This window comes from Perca flavescens, chromosome 13, assembly GCF_004354835.1.
Source record: "Perca flavescens isolate YP-PL-M2 chromosome 13, PFLA_1.0, whole genome shotgun sequence".
Taxonomy (NCBI): domain Eukaryota; kingdom Metazoa; phylum Chordata; class Actinopteri; order Perciformes; family Percidae; genus Perca; species Perca flavescens.
In genome coordinates, this window is record NC_041343.1 from 11,222,677 (window position 1) to 11,245,590 (window position 22,914).

General features: G+C 39.1%; 2 protein-coding genes across 3 annotated transcripts in view; one reads left to right on the top strand and one right to left on the bottom strand.

Moving 5' to 3' along the window:
- Nucleotides 1–1,179: 1,179 nt before the first annotated feature.
- On the bottom strand, nucleotides 1,180–7,229 carry LOC114567252 (protocadherin-10-like). Its single transcript, XM_028596265.1, has 4 exons — nucleotides 4,403–7,229; nucleotides 2,984–3,045; nucleotides 2,746–2,858; nucleotides 1,180–2,387 (listed from the first exon to the last, which is right to left on the bottom strand). Exons 1-4 carry the CDS (start codon nucleotides 6,935–6,937, stop codon nucleotides 2,113–2,115), a joined length of 2,985 nt encoding a protein of 994 aa, XP_028452066.1. The 5' UTR covers nucleotides 6,938–7,229; the 3' UTR covers nucleotides 1,180–2,112.
- A 6,445-nt stretch (nucleotides 7,230–13,674) lies between these two features.
- The window catches only part of pcdh1a (protocadherin 1a), a 210,693-nt gene continuing 201,453 nt past the window's right edge, over nucleotides 13,675–22,914 (top strand). For both annotated transcript variants that reach the window (XM_028596047.1, XM_028596049.1), the window contains exons 1-2: nucleotides 13,675–13,878; nucleotides 14,274–14,427. The gene's annotated coding sequence lies outside the window, so the exon portion shown is untranslated. The remainder of the gene's footprint in view (nucleotides 13,879–14,273; nucleotides 14,428–22,914) is intronic.

A 22,914-nucleotide genomic window follows, 5' to 3' on the forward strand; every position in this document is an offset into this window, starting at 1 on the left:
GACACATCCTCAATGTCATCTTTTGATTGTGACCAAAAACCTTCACAATCACAAATGTACTGCTTTCCTGTTTTAATGTATTTATTTATTCACAATAAAATGTATGAAGTTATGGAGTTATACTTACAGTGTATATATAAGTAATATTAAGTTATAGTAAAATTATTTCAGAGCCACATAAACACAATATTTCAGCACATCCACCAATGACAGGAATATAAGTATGGCTGTCAAAAAAACAAAAAAACAGAGTTGAGGACAGATTTATTGATATTAATATATACTGTACATAGACTATATACAGAGTAATAACTAAGTAACTAACTAAGCATACCTGTGTAATCACACTCAATGATAAATACAAATTTGGAATGCATATAACCAGTGACTGCATTGTGTCCGCAGTTGCTTGTGATCAAACAATCTGAGTGGTCCAACAGGCAATTGGATGTGGTGTGTCAGTGTAACGGTCTACTGCACAGGCCCAGTGAGTAAAATCCCAGCTGTGATGCTATTCCTTGTAACACAATTCCTCAATGAACCCTCGTTGAAGGACATGTTGTATGGTTACACTCATTTCAATGTCATAATTGGAAATCTGATGCATTTGCCATTGGATCTCTTTTCTGTTGTATTACCTTTACCGTCTGTTGGCATTGCTTGTGCATTGTGACTGGACTGCATTCAGACTTGTGAACAAATGTCCTGTCACTAAATGCACCAGGCAGGATTGGATGAAAGACTTTGAACTTAAGATACAACTGTAACTGTGGCACTGCTTCATTATCCAACCAAGATTTACAGCATTTGTGAAAACTAACACCCACAAAGACTGTTGTAGCAGTAATGCAAGTATAAACTCTCTGGCTAGTACAGTTAGTTGGTTCACAACGTTGACACACAACATGTGTCCCTGTAAGACTAAAGAAATGTTTGTCTACTGTTAGAATATATTTGTGAGAGTAAGAGTAACAGGTTTGTAGAGTTCATGATGCTGACCTTGTTGCCTTGTTTCCCAGGCTTATGAGAGGCCATCTGGTTTTACAGTGATTTAACATTATAAAGGGAGTGTGAGATTATTGCCTGAGAAAAAAAGGTCTTCTCTGATCAGGGGGGGGGAACGAGGCAACAATGGTCAGTATTTTGCAAGCGCGTGATTTGTGACACAGTATGAAAATGACCTGGCTCTCAGGAAACTCCTTAGTTTGTAGGAGATTAAAAACATACAGGTGTTCAGACCCAACAATAGCGACTTGTCTCTGTTGAGCTGAGAACGAGAGAACTCAGGGTCATGTTTTCATACAGTGTGTTACATATCGTTAGCCGGCTGCAGCCAGAAGATCGGGACTACGTCCAACTGATAACAGCGCCGCGGATGAAGCAGAGAGAATGGATAAAAAGTGAGGGTTCTGGGTTAGCCGGCATCAGATGCTGGGGGAAACTCTGTCTGTTTGCTAGGTTTTAGCGATAGGCTATTTTGTCTTGAAGTTATCTGATCCTTGTGCACAAGTTTATTGTATTTTGCAATATCATTCACTAAAGCTTGTTATTAGCTTTAACTGGACGAATACGGAGTCTTATTTTGAATCTTGAGTCTATTTCTCTGATCTTCCAGTAAACAAACAACTATTCAGTGACCATAGAATTGGAGTCAGATTAAGTCTGGCCTTTTTAGGGCCAGACCGGTCATCGGTCACATTTTAGAATAAAATCCTACACTACATAAAAGTAAGTACAAGGTACATGGACATCCCTTTTGTAATAGACTTTAAGCTGCTGACTTGTGAACACTTTTTTGAAGTTAGACATTAACTCTGCAGATTCCAAACAAATCAAATCACATTTACCTGAGCTCACTGCTGCTGCAAACGAAAAGCCTTTACTGTAGTGCTCCAGTTTACTGCCTTTATATAATACTACTTCATGATGGAGAAAGTCATCACTTGATTCTACCATGACTCAAAATATACTTTACTTTATTTCAGTATTTACAAAAAATAAAAATATACTTGTGGTACGGAGTGTTATTTAATCCCACCGGAAACAAAGGGGTTTTTAATGGAACTAGTTAATGGCATATATTATACACAGAATTTACATATAGTTGATGTATCATTTGAACATGTCATTACTTACGATGAGACCATCATCGTTGTCAAAAGATTGTTCATAGTTTGATGTGAATCTCTTTTTTTTCCCAAACGTAGAGAAAGTGTTGTACACATCCAGTTCTCCTCTGGGTGCCAGCTTCAGAGTGCTGTAGTCAGACGGGGTGCCAGGTATGTACACATTGTGCTGGTAGTCTGGTGCTTTAGAATGAGGCTGAGTGTACTTTGGAGTCCATGAGTAGTGAGGAACTTCTCCCTCTTGAAAAGAAATCTTGCAGTCTGTAAAAAATGCGCATAAATTACAGTTTTTACCGGAAGATTATTTCTGCTAAGAGCTCCTATTTACATACAGTATACTTGATCTGAATACGGTGTTTTTAAAGGCATCTTCTTAATTTCAGCTTTTCGCAAAAAAGCAAAACCCTTCTCACAGGCACTTAAGTAATCCTCGTGTTGATGCATTAAACCCCCCCATCCCACCCCCCTAGTTTTGGGTCTTGGTATTATCTGCTATTCAGTTTACCATTTTATATTCCAGAATAAATCCTTAGGCACAGAGACACAGGATAGAACTCACAATCCACCACCTCATTTCATGTGAACAATAATGAGCCCAAATTGCACAGTTGTCACCTACCATTCATATGGTTTCCCCAGGTCCAGTACTGTGGTGCCACAGAGCAGGAAAACCCTTGGGCTTCATATTTTTGTTGACGAGTAAGCGTGCCCTCCATATTTGCTGAGCTATACCTGAGGAGATAAGGAGACAGCATACGTATAAGTCTATAAGTGTGTGTGTGTGTGTGTGTGTGTGTGTGTGTGTGTGTGTGTGTGTGTGTGTGTGTGTACTGTAAATGGATCAACTATGTATTCACCTCTTGTATGCTAAGTTGCGTTGGTTCTTGGTCCAGGTCCAGTCCTTGTTTGAATACTTAAGCTGCACATTTGAAACATAAAAAAACGTAGTTACCAGCACAAGTAGAAAAATTGCAATGCATTTATGTCCAGATGCCGTCGTGTGTATAAAATGGCAAGGCTAAAGGCATCAGATATGGGAGATACTATAAGTAATTGTGACTGACATGTCTCTTTGTCCGTTGTTCATGTTAAAAGCCAACAACAGTTCATATATTCCATAGAAATAGGCTAGCAAAAGTCAAGTTCTAGTGAAACAGCTGGAAAGGGTGAGAAGGGGGTATAGTGGCCTATTAATTATGTTTTTACCAGACTATTAAAACAAAATAGATTACATTGTCTTATACATGTCTTATATTGAGAAATAACATACTAGGTTCTCCAATGCAACACTATAATGACAGAGAAGATGTCACGTCTCCTAAAATTGACAAAATGAGTTAGTAACTAATCTGCTAATGTGACTGATGTGAGGTTTACTAATGGTGGATGTATACTGATGCTGGTGACAAGAGCACAAATACAGCAGAAGTGTTAAGATCAAGAGACAGGTTCAGGTCTGTGACAAAAAAATGTGTTTCTCTTTTATCCCTGCAACACCTTTTATGTGTGTGTCACACACCTTCACACACGGTGGCAATTTGCCAAGACTTCATATGTTGTCACAACATGTGGGTTGGTTGAGGCTATATTTTCCAATGGATTACTTGAATAAGAAATAAGGCATAAGAAATAGTCATACCTTTTTGGTGTTTTTTATTCTCTATAGCCTATATAACAAACCAGGGTTAAATTAGTTGTGATATCATATATAAACTCAACAAAAACGAAGCGTCCCTTTTTCAGGACACTGTATTTAAAAGATAATTTTGTAAAAATCCAAATAACTTTACAGATCTTTATTGTTAAGGGATTAACCAATGTTTTCCATGCTTGTTCAATGAACCCTAAACAATTAATGAATGCACCTGTGGAAAAGTTGTTAAGACACTAACAGTTTAAGCGGTAGGCAATTAACAATTATACAATTAACAATTATATATATATATATATATATATATATATATATATATATATATATATATATATATATATATATATATACATTTTACATCCCTTCAAACAAACCGTTGTTCCAACATGAATAAAAAAAAAAAAAGTAGATAGATTTTGAAAGAGCGCCCCCTAGTGTGTAAAATGCATTGTAACATTTGTCCGTGAGTCAACCTTTCTGTCATTTCTAATTGAAGTGAGACAGCCGGACGACTAGTTAGTGGCCTGAGTGGTGGATATAGTTTGGGGATAAGTGTAATTCGAAAAGTGGATGATTAGACAAATACCCAATCTGTTATGCTGATTTATATATATCAATATATTACCTCGTTTGGGGTTGCTGCTCTGTTGTTGGCCAGGTCGTTACGGTCCAGTGCGCTCCAGCCAGAAGTGAGGTAATCTGTGCTCTTGGCGTTATTCTGCTGAACTGACATTACAGGACTGCAAGGCTTGAGGAACATAAAGTCACTTTTGGACGATTCCGGTGTCAGACACATTTTGTAGCAATAGACCTGAGGAAGTGCGCCGTTGCTGTTTGTTGCCTCAGCGCAGCCGGACGCGCCTGTGGACATACAAACATTTAAGTTGGACTTTTTGAACACCTCTGTGCTGTTGGAGGCTTCTGAGCGGGAGCAGCAGCAGCAACAACACCCGATAATGGTGGGGAAGTTGGACTCTCCGCTGGACGCTCTGCCCTTCAGTCTCCGCACTGCAACCAGGACAATAATAGCCACAAGAAATGTGAAGGAGATTGCGCCCAGAGACACGATTAAGTACACGGTGAAGTTGGAGCTGTGATGCGGGCTTAGTGACAGGTCAGCCAAATCGGGCTGCGAATCTGGCAGGCTGTCAACCACTGACAGAATGATGGAAACAGTGGCCGAGAGGGGTGGCTGACCATTGTCCTTCACAAGAATGACCAATATGTGCCTCGTGGGGTCTTTTTCCACCAAGTGGCGTATTGTCCTGATTTCGCCGGTGTACAGAGCAATGCTGAACAAGCTCGGGTCTGTTGCTTGGAGCATCTGATAAAAAAGACGCGAGTTTTGACCTGCGTCTGCGTCAACCGCGCTGATTCTGGCGACAAGGTAGCCGGCGTCCACAGATCTGGGCACTGGTTCGCTGGGTGCTGTGCCGTTTTGCGGAACTGGTGACACAATTACAGGCGCATTGTCGTTTTGGTCCAAAATGAATATGTTCACTGAAACGTTGTTGTTCAGAGGCGGGAAACCGGCGTCTTGAGCTTGAACTGTGATCTGAAAGTTTTTAAGTTGTTCGTGGTCAAAGGATCGCAGCGCGTAAATGTTCCCGTTGTCCGAGTTTATAGACACGTATGTGGACACGGGCATTCCCTGTATGTCACCGTCCAGTAATGAATAGGAGAGATATGCATTTTGACCAGAATCTGGATCCAGTGCAGTCACCGAGCAAATGGATGCTCCCGGCGCATTGTTCTCAGTCAAATACACAGTATAGGAAGGCTGTTTGAAGTGAGGCGCGTTATCATTCACATCAGACACTTGGACCAAAATAGTTTTCCTAGTGAATAAAGGTGGGGAGCCCATGTCTCGGGCGGTAAGGGTGATGTTGTACTCTGCCACCGCCTCTCTGTCCAGAAAATCACAAGTAACTAATGTATAGTAGTTTTTAAAGGAGGAGTGGAGCTGGAATGGGACGTGATGGGGGATCTCACAGTCCACATTCCCGTTTTCACCGGAGTCTTTGTCCATTACGCTGATGACGGCTATCACCGTTCCCGGTGGCGCGTCCTCCTGCACAGGTGTAGACACTGATGTCAGGATCACCTCTGGGAGGTTGTCGTTTTTATCCAAAACGTTCACCAGCACTTTACAGTGAACTGCTACAGCGGAGGGGCCCTTGTCTTTAGCCTGAACATAAATTTCATGCATCCTGGCTTTTTCATAGTCTATCACTCCTTTGACTTTGATTTCCCCCGTGCGCGAGTCTACGCTAAAGAGCTGGCGCACTTTGATAGGAGCGTGGCCACTGAATGAGTAGGTGATGTCAGCATTGGGACCCTCATCTAAATCGGACGCATTGAGTTTTATGACAACTGTTCCCTTAGGTGCGTTTTCAGCAAGCCTCACTCTGTAAAACGACTGATCAAACACAGGCGCGTTATCATTTGCATCCAAGACGGTGATATCAATTTGCGCAGTGCCGGATCTCTCCGGCGCGCCTCCATCCACCGCCGTTAGGACCATTTGGTGCGTACTCTGCTGCTCTCTGTCCAGTTGGTTTTGTAGGACTAGTTCTGCAAATTTGCTGCCATCACTGCGCGTCTGTATATCCAAAAGGAAATGCTCATTTACACTTAACAAATAGGTGCGGAGTGAGTTGGATCCAACGTCTAAGTCCTGTGCGCTCTCAAGTGGGAAACGGGATCCTGGCGCAGCGGACTCCGATATGTCCAGATTAAACTCGGTCCACGGGAAACTAGGAGAGTTATCGTTCACGTCCAGAATTTCCATCTCTACCCTGTACAGCTCCAGAGGGTTTTCTATGACCACTTGCAAGTGAAAAGAACAGGACAAACTCTGCTCGCATAGTTCTTCACGATCAATTCTTTCATTGACAAATACAACTCCATTTTCTAAATTTACCTCCACATATTGCTTCTTGGCACCTGAGACTATCCGGAATCTGCGTGCAGAGAGCTTGTCCAAATCCAAGCCCAGGTCCTCTGCAATATTGCCAACAAACGCTCCATGTTCCAGTTCCTCAGGGATTGAGTAGCGAAGCTGTCCCCGGACTGCATCCAAGAAACAAGTGAACAACGCAAAACGGCAAACTACATGCCATTTCCCATACAGTCTTTTCTTCGCCCCTTGTGTGTCCATCTGTAGGCTAAAGCAATGCCGCACACTCACACCAAGGACTACGTCTCTGGTGTAGTCATAGAAGATGATTAAGCCAGAATTGTGCAAAATACAGTCTGGAAAAAACTTGACATTGGTGGGACTGGAACAGCGACTGTCTGCCCGAGAGAAAAGAGAGGAAAGAGAAAGGGGTGTGCAAGGGCTACTAGACCTATCTCAGATTAGTGTGCGTGTGTGTTTATTATTGGCCCTACTGTTCCAATAGGAGAGAAACGACATCTGCTCGGATAATCATTCCTGCCTACTAGCCCGATCAAATTCATGTAGCAGTCTCGAGGCTTTGACCGTAGGTCAAACGTACTTGATTCAATTTCTTATAAGAGTGTTTTCATCATTTGAAACTGATAGAGTTGAGAATAATCGGATATAAACAAACCTTCCTGCAGCATATTCACTCTAACTCACAAAACCGGTAAAAAGTGAAAGTTGTAAACTTTTAAATTCTCAATCAAACTACTTAAATAATAATAAAAAAGGCTTCACTTAATGAAGTGTTATTATAACTGCACAGGATAGTAACATGTAATTAAGTTGTCTTGATTCGGAATGAAATGATTCTATTACAAACTTTTCAACAAACTAATTTTCAAAACAAACTGGGACTGTGAGAAGAAATCAGAGTAAAATCCTTTCATTTTTCTTTTGTTATTAGAGGAAGTGAGCATTTCAGTTGAACCAAGCTTCAAAGACCTTACCAAATGAAAAAAAGAAAGATGGACGTCCTTTAGAAGAATACAGGGACTGCATTACAGCATTCCAATTAATAATACAAAAGTCCATCTATTTATCATAGAAACAGTTACTATAAACGTACCATAAAATGACTATGAAGCCTCCAAAGAGGAATATTATGTACAGTATAGGTTTGAAGTTGTAAATTGTCCTCAGGAAAATTCAAATTCCCAGACATCTTCACAGTACTCTGGCAGGGATTGTGCCTGTTTAATAAAACAGGTTTCCCAGCATATTTCAGCATATTAATACTCAAATAGAGCAGTTGTATCTATTTACCATCCACCTCAACGCATGCTCGACCCATTTGCTCTGAAAAACCCAGTTCCCCTGGTTAAAAGCTGAAAACACAATCTGTCTACAGGAATGAAGCTGCAGCAGATGGTGAGGTTTTCCATGGGATCATGCTCTTTTTAATTAATGGAATGGAGATTAGAGGGCATTTTCCCTGGATCATTAGTGAACAGAGGAATTAAGACATTTTGTGAGGAATAATCCCAAAGCTATCCATGCGATGCACATGTGGTTTTCTCTCAGTGGTCATACTGACCTGCTTTTCACCGCCTAAGTGCACGGCATCACTTACGCACTGCCAAAACTAAGTAGCTGGGATAAGGGGACACAACCACCACATTTAGGGATCAAAATACAAAAGAGATTATCTCTCTGTCACTCCCCCCCTCTCTCTTGCACACACATAGAGCGTCTCTCTCACTCTGCCTCTCTCTCCCTCCCTCTTTCTCTCACTCAAGGGCAAAAGTAGAATATCAATCCCTTTGTCCTTAACTACTTTCCAGTTTTAAAACTGCAGGATTAGAATAGGTTAGCCTATATTCCGCAGCTTTTAACACTTAAGCGGTTTTAGTTGGAAACAGTGTTCTGCATTCCACTCTAATGGTAGAATGTCTGTCCTGTAACATGTTCTGAGTGCATCTAATTATTTTTTATTTAACCTCTTGTGAACCATTACAGATGCTCTGCACCACCTGGTATAAAGAGCCAACAGCAAACTGACAGCGATGACTTCTCACATGATTGACTGCTCGTAATGAGGGAAATTGTGGCATGTTTGTCTCACCACGTAGCATACACATACAACTTGTATGTTCCTGTTATACTAATGACATGCTATGGGAATGCGGTGCTAAACAGAGACATGAAATAGTATGGGAATAGTTACACACAGTGTGAATTTCAACTGTCTGGAGAACAGGAAAAAGGTGTGAATAAAATCTTGCCCCAGTGTGAGAGTATGTGCATACATTCACATGTGGGTTGTTCAAGAAAGAAAGTGACAGTTTGAGTTTTTCCAAATTCCCCCACTAGAACAAATAATATTAGCAGAAAGAAAAGATTCCGGCTCCAAATTGGGTGTTCCAACTGTAAACATAGATTTTTATTAATAAATTAAACAATTCAATAGTCTACAAAAAATCCATTTGGATATTACCTCATGCGCATGGCTGATTGTGATTATTGTTAAAGTCTTTGTTGCACCAGAAACATGTTGTTCTCATTTCCCTCAGAGTGCTGAAAATTCCGCGAATGAAAGGAATTAGAGGAGAAGACAAACGTAAAGTCCTTTGTCCTCATTCGATTTTTACAGAAATTGTTATGGAGTCAGTATTTTGCATTTATCTACCATCATATCAATGCATTGCATTATGTGCACACACTAGTATTATCACCAACATTACATTCAGATTTTGTCTGCTATCGTTAAAGTACAGCTTTACGGTTTTCTGTGAAGCTACCCTTCTCCATGCCCCCTATAAATGTAGCAGCACATGGGATTTCATGAGGGCATTACCTGAGTTATTAAACTATGCTTGCGTGTTTGTTGAAACTTGACATGGATGTCAGAGGACAGAGGGACAGCTGAGAGCACAGTTGTTATTGGAGTTGTCACATGGTAACCTCTTGACACTGAAAGTTGGCTCAGAAAGCTTCTGGAATCATCACTAAATTCTTGTCACAGGCAACCCACAGTCACAGGAAAGTGGAAGGCAGAGCCAGTAAAAAATAACCTGCTTCTTATTTTTATTTATTTTTTTCCTACTTACAAATTCATGTGTGCGTGAGGCAGCCACCACCAAACCAAACAATGACATTATGACATGTTGTTGGCATGGCATCAGCTGTAAACAGTCATGTCATGTCATGGCATGCTGTTTGCAGAAGGAAGCTGACAGTACCATATGGGAATATCATGCTTTATCTTAGCATTTTAGATTTCCCTTTTCTAAACTTATGGCGTAGTTCATGTCCTCTTTCAAAGTATCTTTAAAATGTACCTTACCAACTTCTAATAAGAGCCCCTATGTAGAGGGTTTATGATATGTAATTGATGGCTTTATTAATGGTAAATAAATGTCCTTTCATACATGACCCTTGCTTTGTCTTTTTAGCTCTTTATTTACCAGGAAATCCAATTGACTGTTTACAACCTGGAAATCAGTTGCAGGACATCTGGACAAATAGTTTATTATTATCATTTTTGAAAATTACTTTAAGGGCATTTTATGTCCTTAATAGATAGCAACAGTGGAGAGATGACTGGAAACGGAAAAAAGAAAGCGAGAAATGCAACAAACTTTTCTTTAAATTATTTGTTGAACTTTTCTTTTCAGATAACTAAAAGTCACCCTTGAATGAATATTTTATTGTTTCTAACTGCAGAATAGATGGTATATTAAACTGTTAGAGCCATTACCCTTCAATAATGATTTATAACTTTGTGCTCATTGGTTTGTCAAATTCTAAAAAGTCATTATGTCTGCAGCTAACCAGTTCTTACTCCCACCCATCCATTCTGAACTTATCTGTTCCAAATAGTAGTAGTTTCTTCTACGAAGACAACAAAGAAATGGCAACATGTCATGCACACAACAGCAGAAAATGAGGACACTTTTGCACATTAGGAAGAAAGTGGTTCTTCAAACGCACACTCAGAGATTACAGAGCAATTCAGGTCACCGCTGGATATGGAGAGACTGAACAATTACCAACAAGCAGATGTCTCTGCACTACAACACACCATGCATCAATAAAGAGACTGCTCAGTCTGTGTAGCATGGTCTTCTTTCCCAAAAGGACAGACTGTTGAGACAGCCAATTTGAGAAGCTTCTACTCTGTTGCTATTATTACTTTTTCAGGAGGAGAGGAAGACTGCAGACAGCAGTGGAGACAGCTTTTGTCTGAGTTAGACCTGCTTCGTTGACCTATCATAAAGGCTTGGCATTTATATTCTAAGGCTTTCAGCTATCATTATTTTCCTGTTCGAATCAAAGAAATCACAGATGTCATGTTATCATTTTCGCTTTCCTATTTCGATAACATTTGAGTCTCCACAATTTTATTATCGTAACAAAAATGTGACATGGTAGGTTTCAAGACAATTATTCAGAAATTTACATTGTAACAAAGTCTTTGATAAAAAGAAAGCCCAGTATATGCTACACTTGTTAAGTGAGTTTTGTGCTGTTTAAATTCCGTTATTATATAGCCTACTAAATATTTTTAGTATATTGTTCTGCCAGCTACGTGGACTGAAACTGGAATACAGGCCATTTGCACACTGCTGGGATGTAACAGTTGCAGCCTTAAATCAGAGGTGATGACGTATAATATGCATGTTTGCAGTCTATGCAACTGTCATTCAGGCCACTGAATAGAACTTTAATTTCATCTTTGGACAGCTTGCAAAGACTGTAGGACACTTAAGTCACTTGGATTCAGCTTGGGCCGCGACTACCAAATGTTTTCATAAGGGATTAGTATGTCAGTTGTTTAGATTGCTTGATTAGTCATTCAGTGTATTCATTTATAATAAAAAATATATATAGTGAAATGCAAATCACATTTTCTCAGAGCCCAATGTGACACTTTTGCCTGTTTTGTTCAATCAACAGTCCAAAACCCAAGGATACATATTCAACTTACAATCATAAAAAAAACATAGAAAAACCTTCACAAATCTTCATATTTTAAAAGCTGAAACGCACAAAGTTTTGGACGTTTTGCTTGACAAATGACTTACTCGCTTTTTTTAATTTGTTGACTAACCATTTTACCGCTAGATTCACTAATGGTCTCGGATGTATTCAGACCCTTTACTTAAATGCTCTGCCCAGTACACCCCATGGCAAAGCCACACAAGTGATTTTAATTCTTTTGGCTCATTAGACAATTTATTAGGACTACGCTTGTGCATACAGTGCTCCACGTCCCCCTCACTCACCTGTTAGTATTGTGGCACCTGTTTGTGTGGGACAAATTACATCTTTATCACCCTTAGTACACAAAGTGTCCTGTGACCTCAAGTAATTCCACTCACCTTCAACCTGAGCAGAGTCATTGCTAACACCTGTGCTGGTGTTTAAAGTACTCATATTATGCTTTTTGACTTTTTCCCCTTTCCTTTATTGTGTTATATATGTTATATATATATATATATGTTATATATATATATATATATGTTATATATATATTTATGTATATATATATATATTATGCTTTTGGGGTGGGCTTTTTCACCCATATATATATATATATATATATATATATATATATATATATATATATATATATATATATATATATATAACATATATAACACAATAAAGGAAAGGGGAAAAGTCAAAAAGCATAATATGAGTTATATATATGTTATATATATATATATATATATATATTTTTTTTTTTTTTTTTTTTTTTGTGCATGTTATAGGTTTACAAAGTGAAAAATCCCACCCCAAAGGCACTTACCATTGTCAACAGAAAACACTGTTCACAAACTGCTCCAAACAGCTCTATTGTAGTCCAGCCTTTACTTCCGTGACCAACGCTCATCGACTTTGTAACACACGTTATAATGCTCGCCTAGCTGCTAGCGTAGTACGCCCTCATACTCTGCTTCTGACTGGGTAGTAGTCCTTACCTAGCTACTGCGCATGTGCGACTCCCAAAAAAAAAAGATGGAACATAAGTGTGATGCCTCAGTCTGTAGCCAAAACAGAGAGCTCAACACACAGGGTGAAAAGAGGAGCTGCAGCAATGTGCAGGACAAACAAAAGTATGATGTTTTTTGAAAGTTAAACCATGTAAACCTATTCAGGAACAACCTCTAAATACAATTATGAACCTGAAAATGACATTAATATAAACACTTTAAAGTAAACGTAGCAATAGACCTTTTTCACAAAAGACATGTCACAGAAGGAAAAGCACAGGTGTAATGTTGTAATGTTATGTAAAATTAATAATAGCTAAATTCCAGTTTCAGGATCTTTTTATTGTGCATACTGGCCGTCACTGTCATGGCTTAGAGCCATGCTTTCCCCACCATGACAATTTAAAATGTCCGTTCTAGAGTCCCTATACAACTATGTAGCAGTACTCCATTGCAAGTTAAAGTCCTGCATTCACAAGTATGGAAGTATGGAAATATTAAAATGTACTTAAAATATCAAATGTAAAAGTTTTGCAGAATAATGTGAATGGTATATCAAATATATCACATCCCTGTTGGATTTATAAGTGGCATTTTACTATTGTAGTTGGTCAGTAAATGTACGGTTACAGTAGCTAGTTTAATTTATAGCAATGCATTATATTTTGACTGTAAAACCTCCATCTTCAAAATAACTAGTAAACAGGCCTAACTAACTAGGTAAACAAGGTGGAAAAGTGCAATATTTGCCTTGAAAATGTAAGCAGTATAAAGCTAGCACAAGTGCAGTTTGTGTAAATCGAGCTAGTTACATTCCACCACTGAGATACAGTGCTGTCAAAACATGTCAAAGATATTTTGCAGTTTGTCATGCTGTGGATTTATAGGCCTAATGTGACATTTTGTTTAGGCCCACTGCGCATGCGCCCTTTACTCAGGTGGCAATGCGCTGCCCATAAACCACGCCTTATTCTGCGCGTGCAGGTTAGATTTACAATAAATTTGATACCACAGTTCGCGCAAAACCTTCCTTCCTAGTGACACATATGAACAAAACGTTTGCTTTTGACGCAAGTTTACACCACCATACATTTTAGTGGCAACATGCGGGGCAGCGTCTAAAGACCCCTGGACGAGGGCCAAAGTGAGGAAAAGCAGCCTAGTTCAGAGTTCAACGACGCCAGCGAAGTTGCGGTCTCAGCGGCTAGCATAAACCAGGTCAGGTTACACAGGTTAAACCCCCCACCCCCCACACACTCACCTACGTTTCCACGGGCGGCTTCTGCTGCCCTACCGTACTGCAACTAACGACCCTTAGTTATTTTTGAGTTGACAAACCAAACCACGTGTATATACACCAGCAGCCAGTCAGTTAATGCTCTAACGTGCGTCATGTTTGAGTGCAAGGCGTGAAGTCAGAAACTGGCGAAGGTATCCTGCGTCAAGATATTGTTCTCAGCTGTCATCTTTTCGACACTGCTCGAGCAGCAGTGGCTGAACTACAATAACCTTCTCCGGAACTCATTTAAAAGTGCTCTCTGGCTTTCATGGCCTACTTTGCCCCGTGTGAACGTTTCTTTTCCCATACTTTTCCCACTATTTACTGATTCTAGGCGAGCCGTGCTTTACACGTGGAAAGGCCCATTTTGTGCTGCTGAACCATGTGAGAAACCTTACCCCCTTGGTGCACTAAAGTCTGGACGGATATTAAGATGTTATCCCGAGACTGCCCGCAGTGACACTGCCCCACATTCAGTTACTTAAACGGTGAGTACCGTTTTATTATGATATGCATATATATATATATATATATGTATATGTAATTGCTTTATTCTTCTGATGTGCTGTTGAGCTGTGAACATTGTCGCTGTCCATGGTGTTGAAATGTGAATGTAATAACACAGCCAGTGATGTGTTGAGTGCACAGTGTGCTTGTGCTCTTTGTTGTTGTTTATTATAGTTTAGTCACAATACCCTTGATAGAAGAGAGGTCTGCTAATTCCGCCTGGTTCAACAACCCCTAAGCTTGCCTATTAATCTTTTTGAAACCTTTATGCATGACCATCTGCGAAATAAATGTTGCCAGTTAATTATGTACACATAGCTAAAACTATTGCTATACTATCCTATATTATACTATACTATGCCGGAAATTAAATTGTCTACCCTTATTGAGATGTATTAGAAGAGCTTCAAAGTATAACGCAATATGATTTAAGAGCACCACAGACAAAAATGAAATGACCACACAGTTTAGTCAACACCTCAACAGTTTGAGCAACAACTGAACATCATAACTTTGATAACAGTCAGATCAGATGTATTGCTAAGTCAGTGTATTCAACTGATTAGTTTTAACCAGGTGTATCTAATAAACTAGCAACTGAGTGCAAATCTAAATCCTGCCCATGACATTTGCTCTGGCTCAGACAGTGAGAAGAGCGCCCCTTACTGTAAGTCTTGAAAGTTTGTTTTGAACTTGGTTGTGGAATGTTCAATACTTAGGCCAAGTACATTTTGAAAAATGTAATCGACTCAATGTTTTAGTGACTTTTAATGTACTTATGTATTTTAGTCCATTAATGCGACCTTTAAAATGGGCTCCGCTTTGCTTCGTTGGTTTTTATACCTTCCTGGTTCTTCTTACGTGCTGATTTGTTCTCAGCATTTAAATTTCACTTGCAAGTCAAGGTTTTATTCACATTTTAATACAGTAGCATGCTCCTCTTCCTTACTGGCTCCTTTGATCCATCCTCTCATTCTCTATCAAGCCAAACCTTTTATTATGTCAGCCCTCGGCAGAGTGCACTTCCCTAATGTCAGACAATCAATAACTGGCAATTTGTAACCAAGCATATCCAAGTAAAGTCTTTTTCCCCTTGTTTTTGGTTCTGCCGAGCTTTATCCCCTCAGCGACATAGCTTTCATGTCTCTGAAGTGGGACATGCCACTTTGACTCATTCATGCCAGTGCTATAAAAGTAAACCAACTAAGACCTTGATCATCACAGGGTATGGTTAGCTTGGACTGCTAACACACAATGTCATAATTGTTAAACATTTAGTGTAATGGCAACATTGGGTCACAGCACTCTACTATGAAGTCTTAACCACATCTTCATAATATATGCTGTTATCATGTTACATGGGTACTAAAGGACCTAAAGATGCACTCTCCCCTATCTTGGTAAACTGTATGAAACAAACATAAATCCCTGTATTGTATTGTGTTCTGTTTTGGTCCTTTTATGTTAAGCAATGCCCTGGATAGCCAATCTAAAATAATAGCCACCCCATCAATTAATCAGTTAGCACTTTTGTTAAGGGAGAAAACATCTGTGGGCTTAGAAGAAAATTGCATTTTGTGAGATGCCGTGGCTGTGATAAAAATGCTATACCTCAGAACAATAAGCTCATTAACCCTATCTTAAAACATTACAAAAAGAACAGGTAATGTTCAAGTTTGCAGACAAGCTTTGCTGTAAAAATGCACAATTTTCTGTAAATATACTGCATAATAAAAACAAAAGGTAAATAATAAAATTAAAACATGAATTACAATGTACAACATAGCAGCACAATGCATGATAAAATAAACATAATATATTGACCAATATCAATTGATGGAAAAAAAGGACAACAACAACCAATGCAAGCAGCACTCTGACCCTTTGGTATTTTCTGTACTTCGCTTTGCCCAGCTGTGTGGTATTTTGGTGCAAGCCCTCAGTGCATAGGTGGGAGGAGAGGCTTACAGTATTTGTTGTCCACAGCTGCTTATACAGAATGAAAACCTCAAGTTCATTAAATCCCTCCCTACAGCTAACTAAATGCAGCAGGACAGATATGTAGATAAATCTGCAGCCTCTGATTTGAGTAGTCCCACACCAGAGTGCAGTGCCATTATGCACAGCCATTCACTGTGCTTACCTTAAATTACATGCAGGTGACACTGGGCCGCTACAAAATAACTATACAGGCATCAGATAGGTCCGTTATAACTGTATTCTGTTTGTGTGGGAGAAATCAGTTTACTGGAGATCATTAATCCTGTAAATCAGTGCCTCTTTTTCAACTTTTGTTTGGAAAAAAAATCACCGGTTCAAGTTTTTTCTTTTCTTGAAAAGACATGATGGAACCATTTAAAATATAGTAGATATTAAAATATTAAAATATAAAATATTAAATTACAGTCATGTCTGGTCGACACCCGATATGATCCAGCGAATCAAATCTGTGCAATCTTACTTATTTTGGCTCTTTTCTGTGTGCGTACGTTATATTTTAACGCTACTAAGTATTATATCCCAATCATGCATTTAGTTGTTATCCACAATCTCCCTCCAATTAGTAAGGTTTATTGAATTCTCACTCTTTGTTGGCTTGATTTTCATGGTTTATATTATGAGCATACCATTATGTAATGTGTCTCTAAAACATGACAAAAAACATAGTTACAGTAAGTATTTACTGCTGCTTTTAATCAGGGATCATGTAATGTTTTCAAAATATAACATATGTAATATAAATGCGTATTTCCTGTCAAATGTAGTCTCACTACAGCTTCACACTTGCCCTAGATACCATTCATATTGAATCAGACATCGGTCATGTACTGTAGGTGATTCATTTTTACTAGTATAATAGATGAGGGATATGATGTATTACTGTCTGTACGTCTTAGGATGTAGGGGTTATACTGCAGTCCATAGTTTTATAACTAGTGATTGCTCCTTTCACTCAGAAGATCTTCCACCTTTGGATATCCCCTTGATTTATTGTCTCATTTCCCATCGTGTTGGGAAATATGTATCCATTTTTATTAAGTCAAGTCAGTGTGACAGGTTGGTTATTTCTGTGAACTGGTCTGGGACCCATATGTTGTGCAATATGGGGTCACACACTCTTTAGTTGTTCTCTTCTGAAATTAAACTTGGTGAGTGGTAGTGCACAGACTGAAGGCCCAACAATAAGTTCCTTATCTTCTGTATTATTCACTATACACATTTTTGTGGGCTGCCTAGATCAGTAAACATGCCATCAACAAGCCATTAGTTTGTGTCCACTAATGTATGTCGAACACAGCCTTGTGATGCTTTCTTTAAATGCTGGAACAGATTTGTATTGTTCCCTAATGTTGTAACTACGGTAGCAAGGCATGTTCGGCACAGTACCTGACTCTGTCAAGCATCTTCTTGACAAAACCTAAAATACAAAATGCAACTGACGTACTGTTCCTCTTTGACGCTCTGTTCCAACCCCTCTTTCTGTTTGGTATATTCAGTTCTGCCGAGGTCATTTTCACACGGTAGTACAGCAAGCATCAAAGCTTGCGCATGGCATTTTGCAAGTTCTTCAACTACTGTCACTTGCATATGTCACATGGAGGATAGGGCAGCATGTGTGCACGTGAAGCCCATAGGGCCAGGTGTTTTCAACCCTCTGGTTGGTTAGATTGTGTAGCATTTAAAAACAAGAATATATATATATTTTTTAATTGCAGCTTTTGCAATTTGAAAATTGCGTTCTATAACATTGTCTGTTTGAATTTAAATAATCGTTCAACCCTATCCCTCAGCAATAACTGTTGTATATAAAATAGTGTTTTTGCTAGTGTTTTGATTTGAGTTGCGTGAGCATTGTTACTGTCAATTTTACACTGTAAGAATTAAAGGTGCAATATGTAATATTGTGTGTAATACTGGCAGCTAGCGGTTAAAATAGTTACTGCACTACCAATTCAAAATACTGGAGAGTCGTATCCCCCGCCCCCTCCTGCCCAGACTCGAAGTTCACGGAGGTTGCCAGGCTGAGACCGCAGCATTCACAACAATGTAGCTGGATGCTTTTCTCACATAGCCAGACATTACTCCACAGCACAGCCGAGTAGCTAATGTTAGATGCTGGCTATATTGACAGTCATAAAAGCCCGTGCTCACGTGGAGCTCTGTAACCAACTAACAGACACACTTTTTTTAAAATTACAGTATGAACTGCTAAAAACACAACAACCTCACTGTTCTCTCCACACGCCAGTCAGGCACACTTCCTCGGCTTAGAAGTACAATACGAAACGCTAAAAATACCATTACCTTGCCGACGGAACACACTTCATTGGCTTAGAATTACGGCAACAATCGCTAAACACACTGCAAACTCATAGTCCCCTCTTTCCGATTTACAGCCCCCCTCTCGTGGCTTAAAATAACTCACCGTTGTCGGCTCCAGCCGCTGAAGAGGCTACACGCTGTAAACAGCCATGGGCTGCCCGGTAACGTTAACAGTTAGCAGGGTTAGCATGGCGGCGTTAGCCAGGACCAGTCGGGATCACTTTACTGGCTATGTCTTAATTGTTTTTGCGAGTAACCAACTCGGTTACTCTAGCTATATAATTCAATGTGAGTACACAAATGTTGAAATGACAAAAAATGCCCGTCCCTAGTAGCTGTGATAAATTAGCCTGAAGCTAATGCTTACCTGTTCAGGAGAAAATAAGCCAACTCTGCGTCCTTTTGGGCTCTAAGCTGTCTCCATCTTTCAAATACATCTCCAATATTTACCAGGGGGTTATTACGTCTCTGGTCACGCAACTGTTAGAAACATGCTGTTTTCTTTTTTTTATGTCATGTAGAATCTATCTCCGTTGATCCTGTACGTTTGTTTGCTGCTTTCATGGCTGTAAACGTTACAGCTGTAGCGCGCTGGGTTTACGTTTTTACAGGTATATCTGGCAACCCGGCCTGCCTGTCAAACTGGGCCGTTGATAACAACACACAGATCAAAACATAAACATAAATTCCGTCACGGAATGTAAATTTCAAAAAGAAAAAATATTGAAATTAGCATTGTTGTCAGAAAAGATAGTATTTCAGTTTAACATGTTTCCTTAATATCTGATGAGGCATTGGTGTCATTTTTGGATTTATTACAGTACAAATATTACATATTGGACCTTTAAATATACACTGGCAATTTCGCTGTGCAAGATTCCATTGACTAAACCCAACTACCCAACCTGCTCATGTGGACCTTGCTGTAGAGTAGTGGCCTGGCAGTAGTGAAAAAGTATAAGAATACTCTGTCAACTTTCTCGGAATAACTATGTAATACTATCTATGTAATAATCTGTGCAGTGAGTGAAACATCATAATATGCTCCTCAGTTGACCACTAAGCAGCAAGTTGCAGCCTGAAAGGAACTTGTGAATGAGACCCCTGTGTCTGTCTTTAGCTCATGTGCCAGTCTCCATTAATGCTTGTTGCACCAGCATGGCATTTCCCTCTGCCTGACACTCACTTGTACTCAGTCTACCCTCAATTGCTGTCACTTGTGTCCTAAAGGCTGTCATCTCCACTTTGTGCTCCATTGCCACCGTGTCTTCTCCACTGCTCTATTTTTCCCAGTTCAGTCAGGCTTGTGGCTGTTTGTCAGTAGAGGTTGATAGCCCAGTTATTTGCTTTAGCTGTCTGCCTCCCTGTTGCTCTGCCACTACATTTTGGCTCCAGTGAGACATTTCATTATCCATCAATGCCTCAGAAATACCGCATTTCTTACAGTACCTCATGCTCTTCGTCTTGCTCAATTATAATGAACTAGTGGCATCCTATTTTGAAACATCTATACGGCACATACAGGCATGCATACCTACAAACATTGCTTAGTAAGATGTGCTTGTTTCTGAGTTGTAAATAATGGCAGTTGAATTCCGTTTTTGATTTTGGTAAAAGCCCCTTAATGTACTCCATAATTTGAAGTGATATCTGTCAAGAATGCAAGGCAAAATCTTACCTGTAGAGGTCAGCATCTGTCTAATATTTTTCTAATGGAATATGGATATCATGTGAACAGAGTTTTATCAGTCTTCCCCTAGCTTAAAACAGTATTTTTACTGGGAAAACATTTATCAACCATAATCACAAATGTAGCATGTACAACAATAACAATGATAATTCCCTCTTCTTTGGTTACTGAATTCCAACGTATTGCTCATCTCAATGCTAGATTGTTGATTCCACTTGCAATGCATGATTTCATAAATGATCGGTGGAAGAAAAACTGCAATTACATCTTTCAAATGAACTATCCAACAAGGTTGTAATACTCCACTGCTTTCCCAGCAGGATTCGATACATAATACTCAGTTCAGGAAATAATGCTGTTGCAGCTTATCAAACATTTGTGCTTATGATTTAGAAATCTTGTTTTGGGTTATTGTTTAAAACAATTACAAATATTTTTTTTTGGCACAAAATAATGCTGACTAATGAGTAGTATTTAATTAATATACTTGCTGGAATGATAAACAGATCACACAACATATGATGACTCTCTTAACATAGATTATTTAGACAACACTTCGATAGGTGAACAGCTTGAGTAAATATTCATAAATCTTAAAAGCAAGTTGGATTATAGGTTTTTGTGCAGCTGCATTCCAAAATATTTAAGCGTTATATGTCAGTTCTTGCCAGTGTCCATGTCATACCCGTGCCATTTTCCAACATAGTGATTCACAGGCTTGACAATTATTAGGCAGAACTCTAAACTAAAATGCCCTCTGGCAATTGGCATTTCTCAGTATAACATTCCTGATTAGTCATTAACATGTGTCATAAAATATTTGAAACACTGGACAGTGTATATGTATAAGATGTACCATTCTGTATAACTTGGTTCTCCCAAAACGTCTCTTTTCTGTATTTGAAGCAGTTATGAGTGCTTCATCTGACCTTTTTATAATTAGCTAAAATATATTAATGTCAAAACATGCCAAAATGGATTAATATCTAAATCTGTAAATGTTCAATGCCTCAGGTAAACCCTGTAACATATAAATTAATTACCACTCCTTGCAATTTAATTTGCAGATTCATTTGCACTAAAAAAAGTGGCACATTTTCATGGCTGATTGCCAAACCAGTAGTATATTTTTCAGTTGTAGGCCTAGATGAACATTACTTCAGCTAATCTACTGAGTATTTGGAACATCCCTTGTAGATACATACACAAATAGCCCATTTGACACACATATTTAATTGGAAAGGTCAGAGAGCTGGATTGCTTCTACTGCAGCACTGCTTGAGCAGCTTGGGCTTCAGTGCCATGTTCAAAGAGACTCCATAGTAGTTCTGTGTATTGTAGATGCAATATCAGTCACCCTCTTTTTTTCCAGCTTTGCACACCTACAGGATGCTGCTACCAGAAATCAAAACAGCATCCCCACCTCTGGACCAACCTGCTGACCCAGTTTGCATTGCCAGTTGTCAGCAGGACATTGGTTTTGATATGTTGGTGAATAAAATGATAAACTCCCTTTCCACTGTTATAAAGGTCAAAGTTATTGCATGGACTTCCAGTAAAAGCTGACAAAAGGATTTTATTCTTTTTAAATTAATAATATAGCCTAGTACAAACAACTGCACGTAACTCTGACAAACTGCTGAGAAAGAATGCCAATTTGTATGAAAGCACTGATACTTTACATTGATGTACAGTAGGGGTGGGAATCACTAAAGGCCTCATGATACGATATTATCACAATACAATATTATTGCTATTTAACTTGAGTTAACGCACATAAATCCCCCTTTAAAGGCAAATTCAAAGATGTATTAATGCCAACACGAGTGGCTACAAGCTGCGATTGAGAGCAAATACAACTAGTTACTAGCAAGCAGATAAGGCAAAATAGATACCAACAATCTAGAGATAAATGGTTGAAGCAACCTGCTTCTGTCACTCCAAGAGGTAGTAAAGTAGTACAAATGAATGTACCTACTGAAAATGGACAATTCCAAGATCATTATGTCTAGTATGACTACATTATTTTAACCATTGTGGCTAACCCTAATCCAGTTAAAAATAGATTCAGATGAACACATACGTACGATGGCCGTGAAGTGCAAACCACAGCAGCAAATCCCACAACGCGACAGCAAATCCCACAACGCAACAGCAAATCCCACAACATGGCAGCATTTCGTCCACAACGCGACAGCATTTCGCCACAACACGACAGCATTAGTAAAGTTTTTTGATAGGTTTTTTCATTTAAACCAAGAAACAATCAAACAGAAATAGAATTTTTTTTTCGATATTCGTTTAAATTCAAAAAACAAATAAATAAAAATGCAGAGCCGTATTCCATTTTTGGTTTCTGATTTCAAAAAACGAGAAAACCAAACTCCAGGTTTTTAGCAAATTCCCTTTTTCTTTTTTTCATTTGAAGAGTGACATTACAAGAGGAAGGTGAGGT

Bases quoted from the DNA above. Each gene is read 5' to 3' on its own strand.
- LOC114567252 (XM_028596265.1), bottom strand. From the start codon at position 6,937: ATGGACACACAAGGGGCGAAGAAAAGACTGTATGGGAAATGGCATGTA. The intron at 3,046-4,402 runs GTAATATATTGA...TCAAATGTGCAG, and splicing joins GAGCAGCAACCCCAAACGAG to CTTAAGTATTCAAACAAGGA. The intron at 2,388-2,745 runs GTAGGTGACAAC...CATTTTTTACAG, and splicing joins CTGGGGAAACCATATGAATG to ACTGCAAGATTTCTTTTCAA.